We start from the raw sequence: 20,903 nt of genomic DNA, 5'->3' as shown, positions 1-20,903 counted from the left end.
TAAATAAAAGTTGAGCCTGTTTAGTTTTTTAATGATAACGAGAACAACCAACGATAAACAATAAAATTGAACAAAATACTGAATACTCTAATACCTATTTTATATAAAATATAATATACATTTTTTTCAAGATTTCCTCACAAATTTACTTTTTTAATGATAACGAGAACAACCAACGATAAACAATAAAATTGAACAAAATACTGAATACTCTAATACCTATTTTATATAAAATATAATATACATTTTTTTCAAGATTTCCTCACAAATTTACTAAAGAGGAAGTCTCTCATTGGTAACAATAATTAGATCCCATATTGGATGTCAGAACAAACTAATTAGAAGGGCAAATACGAAGACGCAGAAATAATCTAAATTACCATATTCAGACTCGCCACTAGGTTTGCGGACAACCTTAGGAACTACTTGGCATCCGATGTTTAATTTTTTAAGTTGGACAACTATTTACTTATTAACAATTGAGTTCTGAAAAATGTTTTTTTTTTACTTGCAGCAGAGATTATCTATTAACTGTTGTTTCAGTGACTCAGTTAATAAACAAAAAAGCCATATCTAAAATGTCAATGAACAATAGCAGATCATATTGAACCAGCCTCTTACCCAGGCAAAAGAAGCGTTTTGGATCAAAACCTATTTAATAAATTAATTCGTTTATTTTTTCAACTATTTATTCGAAATGACCTAGAAGAAGAAATCGTCCAATCGAAATCCCGATCATGATAGCTGATACATGATTTTTTTCAAAATTTGATACTCTCATGGGCGAGAAGTTTTTTGTTTCAAAAAATCGCTGTAGCTTTATGAACATTAAAAAATGATTTTGGCAGGAATGCATAGTAGTCAAACTGTCTCGTCTGAGCAAGCGGCACGCCTTAAGAAACAAACAACGCGCCGCAAACCGTAAAATAAGCGAAACGGGGGATCTCAAATCCTTAAGAAAAATTACCTTTAACGTTAAAACCGTATTTTCCGTCTTCGTCAGGATATATCACGATCGTGACGAGGTTTTCTTCGATTTGAGACGTCGGGGAGTGACTCGCGCTGTAAGGGGGCGTGTCGTACAGGCCGTTGGAGGTGGGAGAAGGTATCTCTTCGTCTGCGTAACTAATTACGCGTCCTGCGATACCGGGTGAGAAGGGACCTTCCAAAGTGCGTTCCAAAAACCCTCCGTCGCTAAAAATGAAAGAATAAAATTGTGGCGGAAAGAGTAAATTTGGCGAACTAGTTTAAATTAAAAATAAAATCCACTTTCTTATGTGGTTTTGTGTTGAAAATACGCCAACCATTAAATAAACTCTTGCAACTAGAAATAAACATTTGTACTTTCTTAATTCATTGAAAACATCACTAAGATATGTAAACATTTTCACATAAAATATTTAATTTACAATATAAATATACTAATGTTATATATTTTATGTTCTTGATAAAGATCTACATTGATCGTAACGTTGAATAAAACTTAAAAAATTAAAGAACTTTGTCATTATTGAACAAGCTCAACCCAAGAACAACTCAAGTATTACATTTATTTATTTATTGTTATTCACTAATAATAGCCATTACTGACCGACCACTTTATTCGTCACAAATCCATAAACTATCATCATAAAAGGCCTTAAAGAAAATGAAAATTATATAAAAGATAAATGAAAAAAAAAAAACAACAAACAAAAAACAGTTATCGCCAGTTCCAAGACCTGATTCAACATCAGACAGAATTAATGAGAAATTATGTGTATGTAATGACCCCAACCATATCCATACATAGAGCTTGATAGAAAACAGAGCCTTTGTCCAACCAAGAAAAGATTTAAAGTTAAACGCAAATAATGCTTACTCGTCTGATAATCTCGATTCTTCGGTCCAAGCTTGTTTGGGCTCCTTTGTATCGGTGGTCGTGACTCGGTGAGTATCGTGAGGGCGGGTCGGTCTGGGCGGAGGCGCCACTAATTTTCCCTTATCTTCCAAAGGTGGAGGCAGAGATCGATCTCTTATCTGATATAACGAAAATAATAACCTGTCAATTGAGCTTCGGTAGGTAAGTGAAGTCAGGTAAGTGAGATAGTAGAACATTAAATACTTTGAAAAACAATTATGCTCCAGGAAAGATTATGATTAATTCAAAAATATTGTTTTTACACTTACTTATTGTTCACACTGTATGTCACATAATTGGAATGATAATTTGAGCTTAGTAATGTCCCCTCTCAGTTTAAAACATCTATATTCTCACCTATATATCACTACCTCAATACTAAAAGCACATTACTCTAAATGAGCAATTTTGAGATAATGAGGCTTAAGATATTTTTTGGCATTGTCAAAGTCTATCAAGCATAAATTATAAGAGTTATCAAATAGACATTTTTTCCTACGCCACTAATGCAAAAATAGTACCTTTATTCATATGCCAAATTAAATTTTGAATTTGAAAATATTCCTCTAGTTGTAGAAATATATTCCCAGCAACAAGTTTTTTATAATCATATACAGTCGAACTTCGATAACTCGAATTTTTGATAAGTCGAACCAAATTGGTTGGCAATAGCGTCAAAAGTAGGAAATGCGTGTTAGTTTGTCTTGACTACTCGAACTTCGATTACTCGAGTACCTTGATAACTTGAACGAAACATTTGGTGCCAATTTCGATAAGTCGAATTTTCTCGGGGAACCCGCTAATTACGACCGATCTTAACCTGTTGACTTACTAGTTAATACTAAGTGAAAAATACTGTCCCTATTCAATTTACACATTATATTAGACATTTTTGGATTTTTGCATTTGTTGATATGTCATCAAAACGTACTTGCCTACTTGCAAATTGCAGTTCGACTTATTGAAGTTCGACTGTATTTCATTAATAATAATATCATGAACTGCATAGCGCTTGTCATCTTTCCTTCTCTCGTGGTCACTGTCTTTACAACATACTTAAAATTTATTACGTCGATTTCTTTCTTGTACTCCTTCTATTTTTCGAATACCACATCAATCAGTAAAAATGGTTACTTCCGTGGTGGACTTTAAATATTTATTAACATAACTAGCAATGTCACAACTCACAATGGTCTACAGTCACCTTGTCTAGTTAGAACAAACGTTCACTGTGATGTTATAAGTTGCCAATCTTTTTTTTATAAAAAAGCGCATTTATTGGTTGAATGGAACGGAACTAGTAACATCTATTGAAGCAGCCTTGAATTGGTCATTGATTGCCTTTTTCCACTTTAGCTATATAGAAGTGTAATAATAAATAAAATTTTTCTTTTCAACAATGGAGCCATTATGATAAAGAACACTGGTCCTTTTTTGGACGATTAAAATCCAAGTTACAGTTTAGGTTAAACAGTTTTGCCAATTACCCTGTTGGCTTCTTCCAAGCTCAGCTAAAACGGGCTTGCATTCTATTCCATACCTGAATAGATATTGCCTGGGTGGGCGGAGCTAAAGAGAGTTATAAAAATAATCTCGAATGACTGATTTCCATATTGGTACAAAGCGGTTAGGATCGTATGTTTGTAAGATTTTTATAGATCCACGGATTTTCCTTTGGTAGAGCTATTAACATGGAAAATTTTAGTTTCGTCGAATAAGTTTTAATGTTCGGTTTAATAATTGTGTTCGGCAACTGCTGATGGGTCTATTTGTCATAGTCTTAAGGATCTTTCACGTTTTTTTACCATAGTTGACATTATTCATCCTCTTTCTCCAGTAGTATGGAATGCTGTAAACTCCTAGTATCCCAAATGGAATTTTGTCTTTGAAGGATCGAAGATGTTGGGATATTGGACAAGCGGTAAATCTAGTTTTAATATTATATCTCTTGAAAACTTTTCATACACAGTCAGTGATGTTTTAAATTCAAGACAATTCCACTCTCTAGTGGCCATTTCTGAAATTCAAAAATAATTTTCAACATTTTCTTTTGGTTGACTTACGTAATAATTTTTTTTTCAAATTTCTAGAACCATCTGTTTCTTTAATACTGTCGCCCTTACTAAGACAGCCGCTACATATAAAATATTTTTTTACGTGTGAAAAAAATATATTTCATTAAGATGATTTAATCAGAATATTAAAAAATCAAAACTTTATAATTTGTCCCTTTTTTCGTTGCATCAAATGAGTTATATGATTTTTGTAATTCTATTATGCTAAGATTTGTATGACAGAATTCTGAGCAGTTTGTTTACTAGCGATTTTAATTCGACCAAAAACCATATAAGAAGATTAGAGGTCCCATATCTTTTTATGAGAAAAATAGACACACTCATTAATATTGATTGTTGCCTCAATTGTGTTATCAAGATTTACCACAACACTGCATGCCCTATCTTACTGGGCCTGACCAAAAATATAAACACAAAATAATTAAACATAATAGAAAACATACATTATAAAAATTGTTCTTTACCAGCTGTTTACTGGGAGATCTGACAAACTTCCTCTCCAGGATGCCGCGTCTCTTGACGTCCGACACCGTCTGATACTCGGTCCTGCCGGAATATGTGAATTTGGAGCCTAGCGATAACGGAAATTTTCTCTTTACTTTAGGCGAATGCAGCCTGAAGAACGTGTGGTGCTCAACGCAGGCTTTCCACAATGCTTTCGAAGAACGGTACTCTTCCATGTTGAATCCCAGTAGGGTATCATAATTTTCAGACTATAATAAATAAATTTTAATTAAAGATAAAGTGTGAGGAGTTATATAAATAATAATGCTAATAAAAAAAACCGATGTAGCAGCTACTCTCACAAAATATGTTTTTTTTTTTGTCAAAGAAATTTATTCAGAGGCCTTACATGTTACACAGAGCTATAGTTTGAAATATTTAAAATATTTGAAACATACCTTACAATGATAAATTTACAACATTTAAAAATATTTTGCTAAGATGCAAGATGGCTTTTTTCCCGACATTTCCACAGTAACCAAACCAATTGGGTGTGATAACGTAGTAAAGGTATTTTTTAAGGTTGATCATGAAGCTCTGATCAACAAGTTGAAAGCGTTTGGTTTCGTTGGAGTGCCTGTACACTGATGTTTGCTGAGATTTTATCCAGAAACCAACAGAGTCATTTATGGTTAGTCTTACATAAATAGTGTTAGTGTAAACAAGATGTTCCCAAGTGTGAGCAAATGTCAGGTGATAACTTCTAATAGGAATCTAGGAGAGGAGAGCGAGCAACACTGAGGACTATAATTGGAAACTCTAAGTGATTTGAGATAAAGGCTGTCATCAGGCTATATAATGCATTGGTCAGAGCACATTTAGAATGTGTCTGTTTTATTTGGACACCACAGGCAGACGTTAATTGTGACATAATATTAATAACAATAATAATAATAATACTAAATTTATTTAGCACTTGACTATTTACATAAGCAATTAAAATTTCTAGTTTTTACCACAGAAACATTGAAGTGCTGATTGGACTGTATATTATACTCATGAAAATTTGACCTTTTTTTCAACCATAATTTGAAATGGTTAGTGATCATGCGCAATTCCATAAACCAAAATTGTTCTTCTAATGAACTGCCCGACATTTAGTCAATTTAGCTAACATGCTCTTTACAGTTCAGTATGATTCTCATAACCCTATTTTGTTGTAACTGTAAGTTATTTAAATCTTGTTTTATACAAGACATAAGCACTGAAATTATACAAAACCCAATTTTCTTACCAATCTTTTTACAAGATGATTACTAAAACATAATTGTGGACGTAAGATCACCCTTAAAAATTTAATTACGAAAAATCAATTTTATTACCCTGTATATCCACTGAATACCCCAAAGTCACAGAATTTTTGACAGTTAACTGTAGATTCGATAACCATGCATTTGGTTTTAGTGTTATTTAATTTGTTTATTTTGGCATAACTATTCGTAGAAATACTGCATTTCGGTATTCAGTTTGGTAGCTGGTATGTCTAATTTTTCGTTAACGGAGTGAATGCATCATGCCATCAAAAAACCAACACTCATTAGAACAATCGTTGATTACCTTTATAACACTGTCTGTAACTTAGACACATTGCAAGTGAAAAATTCGATCACAAAACATACAAGCTCTTTGCTTGAAATTTACTATAAATGTATCCGATCAGCGGCCGCATACGTGTACACCCGCCGACATTTTAATATGATTGAAAAAGTCCATGAAATAATTGTTTGGTCCATGTACGGTGTATATCTTTACATGATCTACAATGCAATGCTAATGCAACACAAAAAGGTTGAGTTTAATTAGAAGAAACCATGTTCAAATTTTCGCAATGTGTTTACTAGTGTATAACAGTACAAGCAGTTATTTAATTGATAGAATTTCATTCCATGTTCCAAAAATCGGGCTTAGAAATACACAACACAAACTATTCTATGAAAAATACATTAAACTGTTCACCTCATAATAGTATGCATTGCAGAGTGTTACAGATTAGAAGAAAGTCTTATACACATATACAATGCTGGAAAAAAGCATGGAAACTTTTAATAATGTTTATTTTATTAATGCTTGAAGTCAACTAGAACATTTTCAATTTCTATACATTAAGAGACGCCGCAAATATACCTCTTTATTATGCTTAACAACTGTAAAGAAATATTTGTTTGTTTTCTGCGATATTTGTGGTTGGAAATATGTATTGCAACTTTTTATAATTTGTGTTCTAAATAGTTCAATTTTGATTCTACAGTGCAAATATCATTTATAAATAGTTATATATCATGCCCAGTCATTGTTTTCATGAGATTTCAGATTTTAAAAAAAGTATGGTTCTTTGGAGTGATGAGAGCAAATCTTGCCTGCTTGGATCTGATGGTTGATAATGTCTAAGGCCAGTTGTAAAAAAAATTTTTCTCTAGAATAACAAAATTTTCCATGCCTATTTTTGTAGTGTGATATTGAAAATTATTGGATTTTGATCTATTTGTGCTCTAATACATAGCGCCCTCTATTGTAACACTGTACAATTAGCTTGACATACACAACAATCTGTAACCGTAAAATAATTCCAACACCCAAGCCAATCTGTTTCTTTTCTTCATATTCAACATTCTACTACAATTTCCAATTTTTATTTGAATTTTGAAATATAAATCTAAACCAAAACAATTCTTTATAAAATGACCAAATACGGTTTTAAAAAACACGATAATTCTCTAATAATAATGACATAATTTGCAGAAAAAGATATGCTGGTGGTATTAAAGTTTCCAAACTTTTTAATACCACTAATTTGTAAGCATCTGTTGGTGTGTACAGGACAATAAATAGTTAAATACTAAATAAATAAATCGTTGAAAGTATCTAATTTTTACACTTGCCCATAACAGACACTTTGCGCATACCCAACCATTGCATAATTTTAAATAATTTTAAAATACAATCAAAATGCTTACCAGTTCTCTCCTAAGCTGTATAAAAAACTGCCTCCTTTTAAATGATATCTTCATAATTTTCGACCAAGAGAATGTATTAATTTTGACATTATTGTGGAAAATCACAAGTCCTACATGAGTCACCCCCAACATTATGTCTTTATTAGTATTGTCCTAAAAAAAGGCAAAACAATCTTTAGGCACTGGTGAGTATTGGTTAGAAAAATTACTTTTGCCTTGTGCAATTCAACTCCATACATGTCTAGCCTTTTCGCATGATCCAAAAAATTGAACTCGGCATCTGCTGGTGATTGACCTCTGCAATTCAATCGATAATAAACAACCCACAAGGATTAGACCAAAATATTATTTACTTGTGCAATTTGTGAAGTTCAGAAATCTTCTTTTCCATCTCTTCTGTTTGGTTAGGTATAAGCTGCATATTCGACAAATAATTTGGTCCATGTTCTTCGCTGCTATAGTCACCCAATTCGGCTACAAAACAACATTTATTTTTCATCACATTTATTTCGAGTGCATCATAGGTAGGTACATTTTCAAATTTTCTATTTATTATTAGTGTAGTGCCTTTTCGCGGATGTATTACAAACTCAAATACCTCCCTAACTGGTACACATATTTGAATAAAATAGCTGAAATTTGTGATAACTTACATTGTGCTGCATAGCTGGCGAGTAGAATTGCCGTTGATGGAGGCAAAATCAATTTTTTCTCCAAAATATCGCGCCTCAATTGCAAATAGAACTGGTATCTGGTATATTCCTCCTGCAATTTACTTGGATCTGACACATAAAACTTAACCCTAAAGTACAGTGGATGCTGGCAGTTTCCCAGTTGCTTCTTTACCAATTTTGATGTGTCCAACCAGCGCTGAAAATAATAAAACTACAACTTTCAAGATGTAAAATAAATTTCCAAACCTCAGTGCTTACTGACTATCTTACTGGCACTGCAGGAGGTGTTCAATAAGAGTCGGTATCAAATTTTACACCAAAATATGCTGTATTCTGATGGTAATCATCTAAATTTTCATGATAATTAAAAGCCTGGTCAGAAACCTTACTTTAAAATAAATAGTGTGTCTGGGTCTTTATCACTAAATCTGATAAAAGAGTAAAAGCCAGAATGGGAAAAGCTCTTTTATAAAACACAACTGAGATTAGGAACAATGATGGCAAACTTCTAAAAATGTGAATAACAAACCTAAATGTTTATTCTATTATTTCTGACTTACCATGCCTCCAGGATGGGAATCATATTGCCCATTTTCAGAAAACTGAAGCCCAAAATAGTCCTTCTCTACCAGCTCAAGGTGCTGGTACACCTGTTCTAGCAGAACCACTGCTTTGCAGCGTTTCTCAACATGGAAAACATGGTCAGTATCATCGAGAAATCTAACGGTCACACTAAGACCTTTCAGCCTACGTTCCCTTGCTGCAGCCAGCTCTAATGCACGTACATTATAAGTGCCGCTAGAACCACTGAAGGCATGCTTCGATACACCCTCTATCATCCTTCTGTTCCCTTATCTGACCGACCATCATATTCCTATAAAAACCTATAAGATATAGAAGCATTGATATAAACTTATCAGTTATCAATTCAGATAAAAGTGTCAATTCAATGTTTCACATTACCTTCCCAACACAAAAATACTTTTGCAATCACATCATTTTTATTTGGCTTCTCGTAACCGGGAAGATCGTCCGTTTGGAGCACTAGCCAAATGCCAGACCGCCAGACTTGCACCTCTATTGCGGGGATTAAAATTTTGGTAATGCGATAATGGAGAAAATTAAACTAAAGGCAAATAAAATTACAGATGGATTTTTAGAGCTTGTCAAAACGACCGCATTGCATTTTGGGTAGGGCAATTATGTCATATGGGTTGTACAGCGGGATATTTGAATTGGCAATGGGAGTTATTAGTCGAGTGGTTATTTTTTACTTATAAAACACCTTTGGAAAAATACTTTTTTAAGGATCTAAGAAATGATATTGTAAAAAAGATATATTAAACGACAACATGCGTATTTAAAAAAGAACCGTCTTTGAGAAGCCCTTAATAATACCTATAAAAAAGTAAATCTAAAAAATGGAAAGGACCAACTCATAAAATTTCTTAAGGGACATTTAAAACAAAATTAACCGCACATGAAAGATCGAAAGGACAGGATGCTAAACATTGGACACTATTTAAGGGGGGATGACAGCGTTGTCAAGTGTTTAACCGGATTGGCAGCATCAGAGTACAATACCGAATATAATTGAGTTTTCTTTCTGTAGTTGACACAAAAGTACCTAAAAAAAATGTACACGAAAGTTTATAATTTTCTATTGAGAACGTATTACAACTTCATTGTTGGAAGATTAAGGCGAAAATTTATGGATACATCAAAAATATTCCGGAGATAACAGCGAACGGCGTCGTTTGTGACAACCGTGCAAACCAAACAGTTGATTGGAATCTCGACTTGATTAGTTCAACAGTTGGCTGCCAGGTGGAGCGTGCGTAAGTCAAGCGGTTATTTCATTCGCGCTTATGGCGACGACCTAGCGTAGGAAATTGTTGTCTTTAAAAAACCAGTGCCTATCTTGTTGAAACATTAGCATTTTTCTTGTTACGAAATATTTATTACTTTGTTGTTTAGCGTCGTTTTATGTCGAAGTCGCGCGAGCCCCGCCGAAAATGTATCTGGAACGGTGCGTTAGTTGAGAATGTGTTGTGTTTACGTTTTTGAATGGAATTTAAACATACTTGTTGGATTTTTTACGCGGACGTACTATAGTAAGGTAAGTTTATTATTACATTTGCAACCTGGCACGTCGGATTTTTGAGACCGTATAAAAGTTGTATAAAGTTTTAATACTGTTTGGTAATGTTAGGTTAGATGGTAGTGTCAGTGGTTCTCAAAAGTAGCGCAATGAATTATGTACATTGGGACGATTAAAGTCATGAAAACTTACGTGGACTCGAGAAAAAGACAAGCTCGCTTGTACAAAAATAGCTATTTTTATAATCATTAGCAACATTTATTGAAATTAAAGTCCAAATAGTGAGCAAAGACACCTGTTAATTTATGAATTGGGAAAATAAATCATTTTTTTACAAGTGCCGAAAATTACGCCAGCCTATAATTGTTTCTTTCCTTGCAATAAATAAAATAACGCTTGTATCAAAAAAATAGCTATTATTATACTATTAAGCAGAACAATTTTTAGTTACAATGAAGTTCCAGGGAAAGTACTCTCAAGTCATCTAAAACTATTTTCTTATATTGATCATTTTATAGTTTAAATATGGAATAACACTGGTGTCTTTTTATGGTGTCTATTTATAGAAGTTTATTAAGAATTTAGTTAAAGTGTAATTTACCCAGCTGATTTCCTAAATGGTTGTATGAGCCACGTCGATAGAAGATTTCGTCCGGACTGTATAAAACAAATATTAACGTTGTATGTAACGTTGTATGTAACGTTGTTTGGATGTAAACAAAATTAAAGTAAGTAACGGAGAAAATTCAAAATGATCTAATTGTCAACGGGTCCAAATTGGAGTGTTTGTCAAACAATAACTTCAACCCTGTGCTTGCCCATAAAGTTCTAAACATTTTGGGAACCCCTGCACGTCGAGATCGCGTTCTGATACACGTCGTCCGTTTCAAATCTATCGAGGCGATGTTGCAGGCTCGACCAAACTACTTCAGTTTACAAGATGTTTCGTTAACAAGCTAGAGTGTCTTCCTCCAAAACTTGGAGAAAAAATACCAATAATCATTTGTGTTAAATAGACGCTCTGTTTACAGAAGCAAAAAAAGAAACTTGTTTCACTTTGTTGTGAGGTTTAACTTTATAAAATTAAGTAACGTGCCACGTCTCTTTTCCACTGAAGGTGGACGGGAGACCGAAGCAATCCTACTGTACTTTGCTCACTTTGCTACCGATTGGAAGTAGTAAGTATAGGGCCCAAGCAGCTCAGTTTCTCAAAATATGGGCGGAGTATAAAAAAAAGAAATTAAATAAATCAAAGGTTGGAAACCGGGGCGCCAGCTAGGGCAAAACCCCAACCTATACTATAAGTTAGTGATAGTGACTAGTGTCCTGGCTCACTAGCCACCCAACAAACTCACAAAGTTAACAAAGTTCGAAACCCAAATAACCAAAAACCAAATAAATAATTAATAAATAAACCGGCACGTCAGTTTAAATCTCCATATATTGGCTCAAGTACACACTAAGCACAGGAAGCTTGGTTACGATCGATCGTTTACAAATAACTCTTACAAACAAATGTTTCTATAACTGGGTACTTTATCTTTACCTTAACTGAGCTCTTTAATTTATATTGATATTTAAAAATTGAAATTTGTATTTAATATTTGAAATTAACCGAAACGTAAATAGAGGCTTATCTGTGATCCTCCAGTTACCAGCAACGAACGAGTCGGGCAAGCTCTAAGATGGCTGTCCTGTATACTGCCTACGGGTTCACCAGTCAGTGGGATAGGCACGAATGCTTATCACTCTTGGACGAGGAGATATGCACTGCAACGTCCTGAACCGAGCTAACTTGAAGACTTGACGAATTCTTGGGTTGCAGAATTCATAACATGTGCCGTCCAGGATGTAAGGAGGCACCAAATCCAATTGAACCGAAACTAGGGAAGCCAGTACCAAATGGGAAGCCAAAACCAGTCCAACAATCAAAAACTGGTTCCAAAAGGAAAACCAAATCCAAAACCAAAACCAGAACCAGAACCCTACAAAACAAAATAATGAGTTGCGGTGTCCATAATTACTTGCAAAGCGTGAAATAAATTGTGAAACTTACGCCTGATGATCGTGGGTGGCGGTGAAGAGTGCCAGGTGCTAGGTTGTTAGCTTTAATCCAGCCTAAGCTGTAATGTTGGGGACGTCCAAGCAAAATACTACCAACAAAACGACGATCCGCAACTTCTATACGATTTCAATCCGGTTTGATCTTCGAAAACTACGAGATGCCAGAAACTTATTCGGATTGATATCTTGCAACCACTTGCACCGGCGGAAATCGTAGAGCCAAAGAAAGAAAGACCGATGAAGTTTCACAAAATTCCAAAAAAAGAGACCGATGGTGCTGGCAATACGATGTTCGGTTCCGACACCACTAGGGTCAATGGGCCAATAATGACAGAAGTTAATCAACGCAAGGAGGCCGAATATTACCTAACTACTACCCGCTATTACCAATAATAATCAATTATTACACACACATGAATGAGATTACACAGTAACGTCTTAGGAAATCGAAGACGAACGTGGGCCAAAGGTCGAGTGCTTAACTGTACTAATGGCCGAGTGCATTCGCGTTGACAGAGGATTGAAATATAACCTCTCCAAAAGCAACAAGTGTAAATAAATGAATGCAAGGGACAAGAATAGAAATTGCTGTTAGTTCGGAAATAAGAAGGAATACAGGACGATCGTCTCGTGCAATCCAACCGCATTCCGCAGTAACATCCTAAATTGCAGCAAAAAATCAAGGACTTACACTTATTTACATTTATTTTAGGACAGGCAAACCACACCAAGCAATTAAACAGTTACAGTGTGTTCGAACAGAATGAAGTAGTGAAGAATAATTAGCAATACCAGTAGCTTTGACGATTAAGACAGTGTGTAATTGTGAGAATAAAACATTTAATAGGTAGTCTCCGAGCATTATTAACCTACATGTGAGAAACATAAGTCGAAGTAGCCAATGACAAATTGAACCCGTTACACTCCCCCTCTTCTTCGGAAGGAGGTTTCATTTCATAGAAAAGTAAACCGACGACAACCGTAAATCCAATCAGGCCAAACTAGGACGCAATACTCGCAAAACTCAAAACTAGATGTGAACAATGACTCCGCAAGAATCACCAAAACAATACTAGTAAAGAGCCGAAATAAAAAAAAACGACTTTGAAGATTCTCCAATTAAGCGGAAACCGCATGAATCCGACCAGTCCAATGAGACATCTGGGCACACCCAGAAGGGAGCAACATCCAAAGAGTAAAATGACTTACAACTCTTGATGGAAAATGGATGTTAGCCAGCATTGCGTTACCACCAACCAAGACGGGGGAACCTCGTTTACTGGCCTCCTACTGACTGTAACCAAATGCAGCATCAAACCCGCCAAAATCCACTGGCACTCGTACCAATTGAAAATGCTCCAAGGACGGAAAACCAAAGAAAATCCCAACCCCGTTAAAGAAAAATCTGAAGAAAGAAAAAAAAACAAGTAACCCCTATGTTCCACCTATCATAACAGAGTGAACTATAGCGCACACCAAGCTGAAAAATGCTGACGGCATTGAATACAAAAGAGCTACACAAAAAAAAGAAAAGGGTGTTCCCTAAAAGGACACTGACACCAACCTTCCAACATCTCTCACCTAAAGGGGCTGAGGCAAGCCGCAGTAGTGGTACCCAGTTATTTGATGCACATTTATGAACATAAACCGAAGTAATCACCCCCCAACGTTTGGCCTCCCTAAAGGGATTTGGTGGTGAGGAATTTGACAGCACCTGCCATAAAAGGGCCTGTTTATAAACAAAGGTGTACTCTCTAGAACCTAAAGCTATGGCTAAAACTAATTGAAAAGGATCCTCAAGCATCCTGAAGACAGAGAAAATAACATACACCACCAATTAATGAAAACCCTAAAATATCACCACAATAGTATAGAGATGATGTGATCAGAGTTCGCGCTAAGATCAAACCTAATCTCCACTCTAAATGCGATGTTAGAAGCAACAGAAGTAATGCAACTGAGGGTCTACATTACAACTCCACATGAAGGACTTCTACCTCCTACAGGAACCGTAGCGATCGTATTCTTCCTAAATTAGGAAGTAGTGCAATAGCAAGCTCTATTTCGCGCTAGAGCCCACCAAAACTCTACAACCCAACTTCGCCCCAAATCGCACAGCGGATGGCAAAATAAACCGACGATCATTGTAAAGCCATAACAGATACCAAACTGAACAGATATGTATAAACGTCTAAACATTTGACACTACTCGCTATCGTTAGATTGGCAAGGTTTAAGATGAGAAACATGCCAAGTGCCTTTGTCGTTTCCAAACTCATCGACCAAACGGTAGGTCCAGGAACCAAGTTTTTGCTTAACAACAAATGGACCGACGAATTTCGATGCCAACTTAGCATTAACATAATTAAGTGCATCCGACTGAACTTGGTTACGACGCCAAACATTTTGACCAACGTCAAAACTAACAGGTCTACGGCGTAAGTCGTATGTTTTCTTATTCGAGACAGAATCTTCCAAGGAAGGACTAGACGTAATCTGGACTCGATCCTGATATCCACGACCTGAACCAACATATTCTTGACCAAAATTAACATAGTAGGGAGAATAACCAATTACTTCATGTTTTGCGGTACGGATAGCACAACCAATACTGGGTAAAAATCTATCCCATTTCCGTTGATCGTTCTTAATATACGAAGACAACATGGTTTTAACGACACGATTGACCCTCTCAGCTGGATCCGCTTTAGGATAATACAAAGGAGTGTACGAAATCTTGGTGCCATACTTCTGACAAAGTTCTGTGAACTCACGGCCTCTCACCTGTACACCATTATCGCAAATCAAGTACTCGGTACGCCAAACACACACATGTGAAGATAAGGCTTTACTAGTAGCAGAACTAAGAGGAACTAAATGAACATATTTACTAAAATAGTCACATATTACCAGCACATACTTGTACCCACTTGAGGACCGAGGTAGAGGACCAATGAAATCTAAACTTATGACTTGCCAAGGAGCAGATATTGGAGACCATGAGACCAGCAGGAGCCTTTTGTTCGGGCTTATGTTCAGCACAAATTCTACAAGACTGAATATATTTGACAACATCAGCCTTCATTTTAGGCCAGAAATAACATGAACGAAGTCTCCAATAAGTTTTAAAAATCCCAACGTGACCACTTGTCTGTGGCTGATTCTCAACTTCTTGCCTAATGCGAAGGTACCAACTATCTTTAATACTTTCGGAAGAGAAAAGTTCTGAGCTAGTAACCTGAGAGGAATCCACAGCGTTGACCTCAATCGTATTTTTAACGGATCTAGAGAGAAAATCGGGAACTACATGATCTTTACCACGACGATGTTCTAAAGTAAAGTTGTAGGCCTGCAAACGAAGTGACCATCGAGCTAAACGACCGGTAGGTGACTGCAATCGATTCAACCACAACAAGGAATAGTGATCAGTAATAACTTTAAATGGGATACCTTCCAAATAATGGCGAAGCTTTTCAACACACCAAATCACTGCGAGACATTCGCGTTCTGTAGTACTATAATTTCTTTCCTGAGTAGTAAGAGTCTTAGAAAGATAACATATTACTCTTTCAGTGCCATCGAAATCTTGAGTCAATACACCACCTATACCAAAAGCGCTAGCATCACACTGCAAAGTAAACGGTAGGGAAAAATCCGGGCAAGTAAGAATAGGGCTAGAAACCAAGTGTTGCTTTAGACTATCAAAGGATTTTTGGCACTCATCAGACCAAACAAATTTTTGATTCTTTTTCGTTAGCTGTGTCAAAGGGGCAATGAGCGAACTGAAATTTGGAACAAAGCGACGATACCAGCTACACATTCCTATGAAACTGCGAATCTGAGTATCACTTGTCGGAGCAGGTACATTAAGTATTGCATTTACTTGTTCGGGATCTACGTGAAGTCCATTACGATCTACAATATAACCTAAATATTTAAGATGCGGTCTACATTTTTCGCGAGAGACTGTAAGACCAGATTCTAGAAGACGATCAAAAACCTTACCAGTAATACTCAAATGCGACTCAAAATCTGAAGAGATAATAATTATATCATCCAAATAGACGAAAACATTGGGTTGAAGGTCAACTCCTAACACTTTTTCCATCAACCTTTGGAAGGTTGCCGGGGCATTAGTTAATCCGAATGGCATTCTTTTAAAATGAAAAAGTCCACGACCGGGGACCGTGAAAGCACAATATTCTCGACTGCTTTCCTTAATTGGTACTTGCCAAAAAGCAGATTTAAGATCAAGGGGCAGATTTAAGATCAAGGGAACTTAAGTACTTTGCACCACCGAGGCTATCAAGTATAGAGGAGACATAAGGAATAGGATATGCATCCTTTTTTGTAACGGCGTTCAAACGCCTGAAGTCAACACAAAAACGGTGAGTTCCATCTTTTTTTGGTACCATTAATATCGGGGAAGACCAAGCGCTTTTCGATGGTTCAATAACATCAGCTTCTAGCATTTTTGTTAGTTCTTCGTCTATTAGCTTTTGTTTAACTGGGGAAACAGGATGGTAACGCTGTTTAATAGGCGGACCTTCAACAATAATCTCGTGCTCAACCACATTAGTAAGACCTAAAGTGGTTCCCATCTTTGAGAACTTCTCATCAAGCAAGATGTTAAGAGAATTACGTTGTTCTACAGACAGATCTACTACGTCACAGACAGTATTCATTTGACAAACAGAAGGCTCATTTGAGAAATGCCACTCATTACGGCGCAAGTCAGGGACGATACCCATTTTCGTCCAGAAATCAATACCTAAGATCAAAGGATGGGGAAGGCTTGGCACAACCAAAACGTCGACAACGCAAAGTTTATCTAGCAAGCACATCGGCACTGGTACTCGACCTAAAGTTTTACAAGACTGTCCATTGGCAACATGAATGGAGACAGGTGGCGAGGTAATCTTGAGTCCTAGGTCCTGAAGAAATTCCCAACCAGATTGACCAACAACGGTAACGTTAGCACCGGAATCAAGCATTCCTAAAATAGTTTTCCCTAATATGGTGATTTCAAGATAAAGGCGTTGATCTTTATCAGCATGAGATATGACATAATCGAGTAATGCTTTATGAGGAAAAACATGATTGGTCGAACAAGGCAAAGAGCTGGAGGTACTATTTCGACCGATTAGTTCCTCCTGTGATCGTTTCCCGCACGAGGTGAACATTCAGGGCACGTGCGAACGGTGACATTTGGTCTTTTACAGCGAAAACAATGCTTGTTAATAGGAGCAGAACAGTTACGAAACGAATGATCAGGTTGATTGCAGTTAAAGCAAACCATTGAGGAAGAAGTAGCTTGAACAGCATGAACCTCGGATATATTTAAAGACAACTCATGAGTGGATGCTGACAAATATGCAAGTTCGGGTTCCACATAACTTTTTTTTGACCTACGAGTGGGAGGTCTATAGTGATCCGCACGGAACTTTTTAACCTCAAGTTTTAGACATTCAGCCTCAAGTTCATTAAGAGAGCTTACCATTGGGAGTTGCATAACGTAGAATGGAGCCAAATTCCTTAAAATGATATCGACCTGAGTTTCTTCTGGAACATTGCCATAACGGCTAAACATAGTACTCATGCAAGCGAGATAATCCACGATTGTTTCGTTGGGACCTTGTGTACGCGATAAAATTTCCTCAAATAAACGAGATTTATAATCTGGTGGTAAATAATGCGAAATAAGAAGTTGACGAAGTTCTCTCCAATTTTGACACCTTTTAATAACAGACCTATACCAAAGTAGTGCGTTTCCCTGAAAAAGATCTAAAGAGGAAGCGAAAAGATCGGCCTCTGAGACATTACGGGCATGGCGAAGTTCTTCTACACGCTCTAAAAATTGTGTTGCTGACATACTCTTTGGGTCGCCAGAAAATTTAACATTCCATTTGCATACAAATGTTTCTATAATTGGGTACTTTATCTTTACCTTAACTGAGCTCTTTAATTTATATTGATATTTAAAAATTGAAATTTGTATTTAATAGGAATAAAATTAACCGAAACGTAAATAGAGGCTTATCTGTGATCCTCCAGTTACCAGCAACGAACGAGTCGGGCAAGCTCTAAGATGGCTGTCCTGTATACTGCCTACGGGTTCACTAGTCAGTGGGATAGGCACCAATGCTTATCACTCTTGGACGAGGAGATATGCACTGCAACGTCCTGAACCGAGCTAACTTGAAGACGTGCCGTCCACGATGTAAGGAGGCGCCAAATCCAATTGAACCGGAACTAGGGAAGCCAGTACCAAATGGGAAGCCAAAACCAGTCCAACAATCAAAAACTGGTTCCAAAAGGAAAACCAAATCCAAAACCAAAACCAGAACCAGAACCCTACAAAACAAAATAATGAGTTGCGGTGTCCATAATTACTTGCAAAGCGTGAAATAAATTGTGAAACTTACGCCTGATGATCGTGGGTGGCGGTGAAGAGTGCCAGGTGCTAGGTTGGTTAGCTTTAATCCAGCCTAAGCTGTAATGTTGGGGACGTCCAGGCAAAATACTACCAACAAGACGACGATCCGCAACTTCTATACGATTTCAATCCGGTTTAATCCTCGAAAACTACGAGATGCCACAAACTTATTCGGATTGAAATCTTGCAACCACTTGCACTGGCGGAAATCGTAGAGCCAAAGAAAGAAAGACCGATGAAGTTTCACAAAATTCCAAAAAAAGAGACCGATGGTGCTGGCAATACGATGTTCGGTTCCGACACCACTAGGGTCAATGGGCCAATAATGACAGAAGTTAATCAACGCAAGGAGGCCGAATATTACCTAACTACTACCCGCTATTACCAATAGTAATCAATTATTACACACACATGAATGAGATTACACAGTAACGTCTTAGGAAATCGAAGACGAACGTGGGCCAAAGGTCGAGTGCTTAACTGTACTAATGGCCGAGTGCATTCGCGTTGACAGAGGATTGAAATATAACCTCTCCAAAAGCAACAAGTGTAAATAAATGAATGCAAGGGACAAGAATAGAAATTGCCGTTAGTTCGGAAATAAGAAGGAATACAGGACGATCGTCTCGTGCAATCCAACCGCATTCCGCAGTAACATCCTAAATTGCAGCAAAAAATCAAGGACTTACACTTATTTACATTTATTTTAGGACAGGCAAACCACACCAAGCAATTAAACAGTTACAGTGTGTTCGAACAGAATGAAGTAGTGAAGAATAATTAGCAATACCAGTAGCTTTGAGTATTAAGACAGTGTGTAATTGTGAGAATAAAACATTTAATAGGTAGTCTCCGAGCATTATTAACCTACATGTGAGAAACATAAGTCGAAGTAGCCAGTGACAAATTGAACCCGTTACAAACGTTAAAAAACGAATTCTCCTAAATTTGTTTAAATGTATCAAAGGCAGACATAAGTAGTAAGGGGTGTTTTTTTTCGATGTATAGAACTTTAAGTTGCAATAAAACAACGATGGATTATTCGATTGACATGAATTTTTTTATCCGAAAGATAATCTTGTGGCATTACATTTCAAATATGATTTCTGGCATATAACCGCCACGGCTGGCGCGGATGTAGTCCAACCTGGACGTGTCTTTCAATAAATCGATTGTGGCACGAGCTGTGTGACATATTGCGCCGTCTTGTTGAAACCACATTTCCTGAACATCATGGCTATTCAATTCAGGAATGAAAGAGTTAGTAATCATAGCTCTATACAGATCACCATTGACTGTAACGTTCTGGCCATCATCGTTTTTGAAGAAGCGCCAATCTCGTTTTGTTCCCATTCGACGAATCTACGCCTTACTTGATGATCCTTTGACTTCAATTCTTGCACGAGTTGGATTTTGTAAGCACGTAAAGCAAGATCCTTCCGCAAAATCTTCTATAAAGTGGATGGACACAGATCCAATTCCTGTGCTCGATGGCGGATGGACTCATTCGGATCTTCCTCAATGCTACGCTCTACAGCAGCAATAGCTTCCTCTGTACGCACTGTACGGCATCTCTGGTGATGCGAGTTATCAATAAGAGTAAACGTGGTGTGAAAACGTTCCATGGTTAATCGAATTAACTGCTCTAATGGACGATTTTGTCGACGATAAAATGGACGTAGTACGCGATACGTATTCCGCACAGAACCATTATTTTCGAAATAAAATTGCACTATTTGCAAGCGTTGTTCAGGCGTGAGTCTATTCGTGATGCATTGCCAAACCAAACTGGGCAGATTTTAAAGCTTGTACAGGTAAGATGTGGTACGGGTATCAACCGAAATTGTGTCAAGTTCTCCATACTCTCATCCGGCCTAGACACTATTAGAAAGTTGAGTATCAATCGCATTAAGTGTTGCCTCTTCTTGAGCAAGTTCCCGTTGAACGGGACTTTCAGAAGTAGCTGTAGGAAACTTGCCTGTTTCTTTCAAACATCGATGTACATTGCTCAAAACAGTTCGACAAAGCACAAAATTCTGTTACTTGTCGACGAAAGTGAAGAGGTGCGCCATCGTACTAAATACACATTCGTTGTCTGACATTAATATTGGAAGATCATTTTCAATGGAACGTAAATAACGAATGGCCATAAGACGTTCTTCAATTACAAACGAACCAATAAGACTCCACACCAA

At 36.7% G+C, this 20,903-nt stretch overlaps 2 protein-coding genes across 5 annotated transcripts in view; one reads left to right on the top strand and one right to left on the bottom strand.

Annotated features, from left to right (window-relative positions):
* The window catches only part of LOC132700149 (tyrosine-protein phosphatase non-receptor type 4), a 48,383-nt gene extending 38,769 nt beyond the window's left edge, over nucleotides 1–9,614 (bottom strand). The window contains exons 1-9 of one of the 2 annotated variants that reach the window (XM_060667297.1): nucleotides 9,071–9,614; nucleotides 8,668–8,991; nucleotides 8,087–8,303; nucleotides 7,787–7,907; nucleotides 7,643–7,730; nucleotides 7,434–7,586; nucleotides 4,419–4,688; nucleotides 1,862–2,019; nucleotides 968–1,194 (exon numbers count right to left, since the gene is read on the bottom strand). In XM_060667297.1, coding sequence (XP_060523280.1) covers nucleotides 968–1,194; nucleotides 1,862–2,019; nucleotides 4,419–4,688; nucleotides 7,434–7,586; nucleotides 7,643–7,730; nucleotides 7,787–7,907; nucleotides 8,087–8,303; nucleotides 8,668–8,946 — 1,513 coding nt within the window. In that variant the 5' untranslated portion in view covers nucleotides 8,947–8,991; nucleotides 9,071–9,614. The remainder of the gene's footprint in view (nucleotides 1–967; nucleotides 1,195–1,861; nucleotides 2,020–4,418; nucleotides 4,689–7,433; nucleotides 7,587–7,642; nucleotides 7,731–7,786; nucleotides 7,908–8,086; nucleotides 8,304–8,667; nucleotides 8,992–9,070) is intronic. The other variant, XM_060667298.1, reaches the window with a different exon arrangement.
* A 326-nt stretch (nucleotides 9,615–9,940) lies between these two features.
* The window catches only part of LOC132699111 (axin), a 164,106-nt gene continuing 153,143 nt past the window's right edge, over nucleotides 9,941–20,903 (top strand). For all 3 annotated transcript variants that reach the window (XM_060665615.1, XM_060665609.1, XM_060665612.1), the window contains exon 1: nucleotides 9,941–10,226. The gene's annotated coding sequence lies outside the window, so the exon portion shown is untranslated. The remainder of the gene's footprint in view (nucleotides 10,227–20,903) is intronic.

This window comes from Cylas formicarius, unplaced genomic scaffold (assembly GCF_029955315.1).
Source record: "Cylas formicarius isolate icCylForm1 unplaced genomic scaffold, icCylForm1.1 PGA_scaffold_3__17_contigs__length_32017465, whole genome shotgun sequence".
NCBI classification, from domain to species: domain Eukaryota; kingdom Metazoa; phylum Arthropoda; class Insecta; order Coleoptera; family Brentidae; genus Cylas; species Cylas formicarius.
This window is presented reverse-complemented; position numbering and strand designations above follow the sequence as displayed.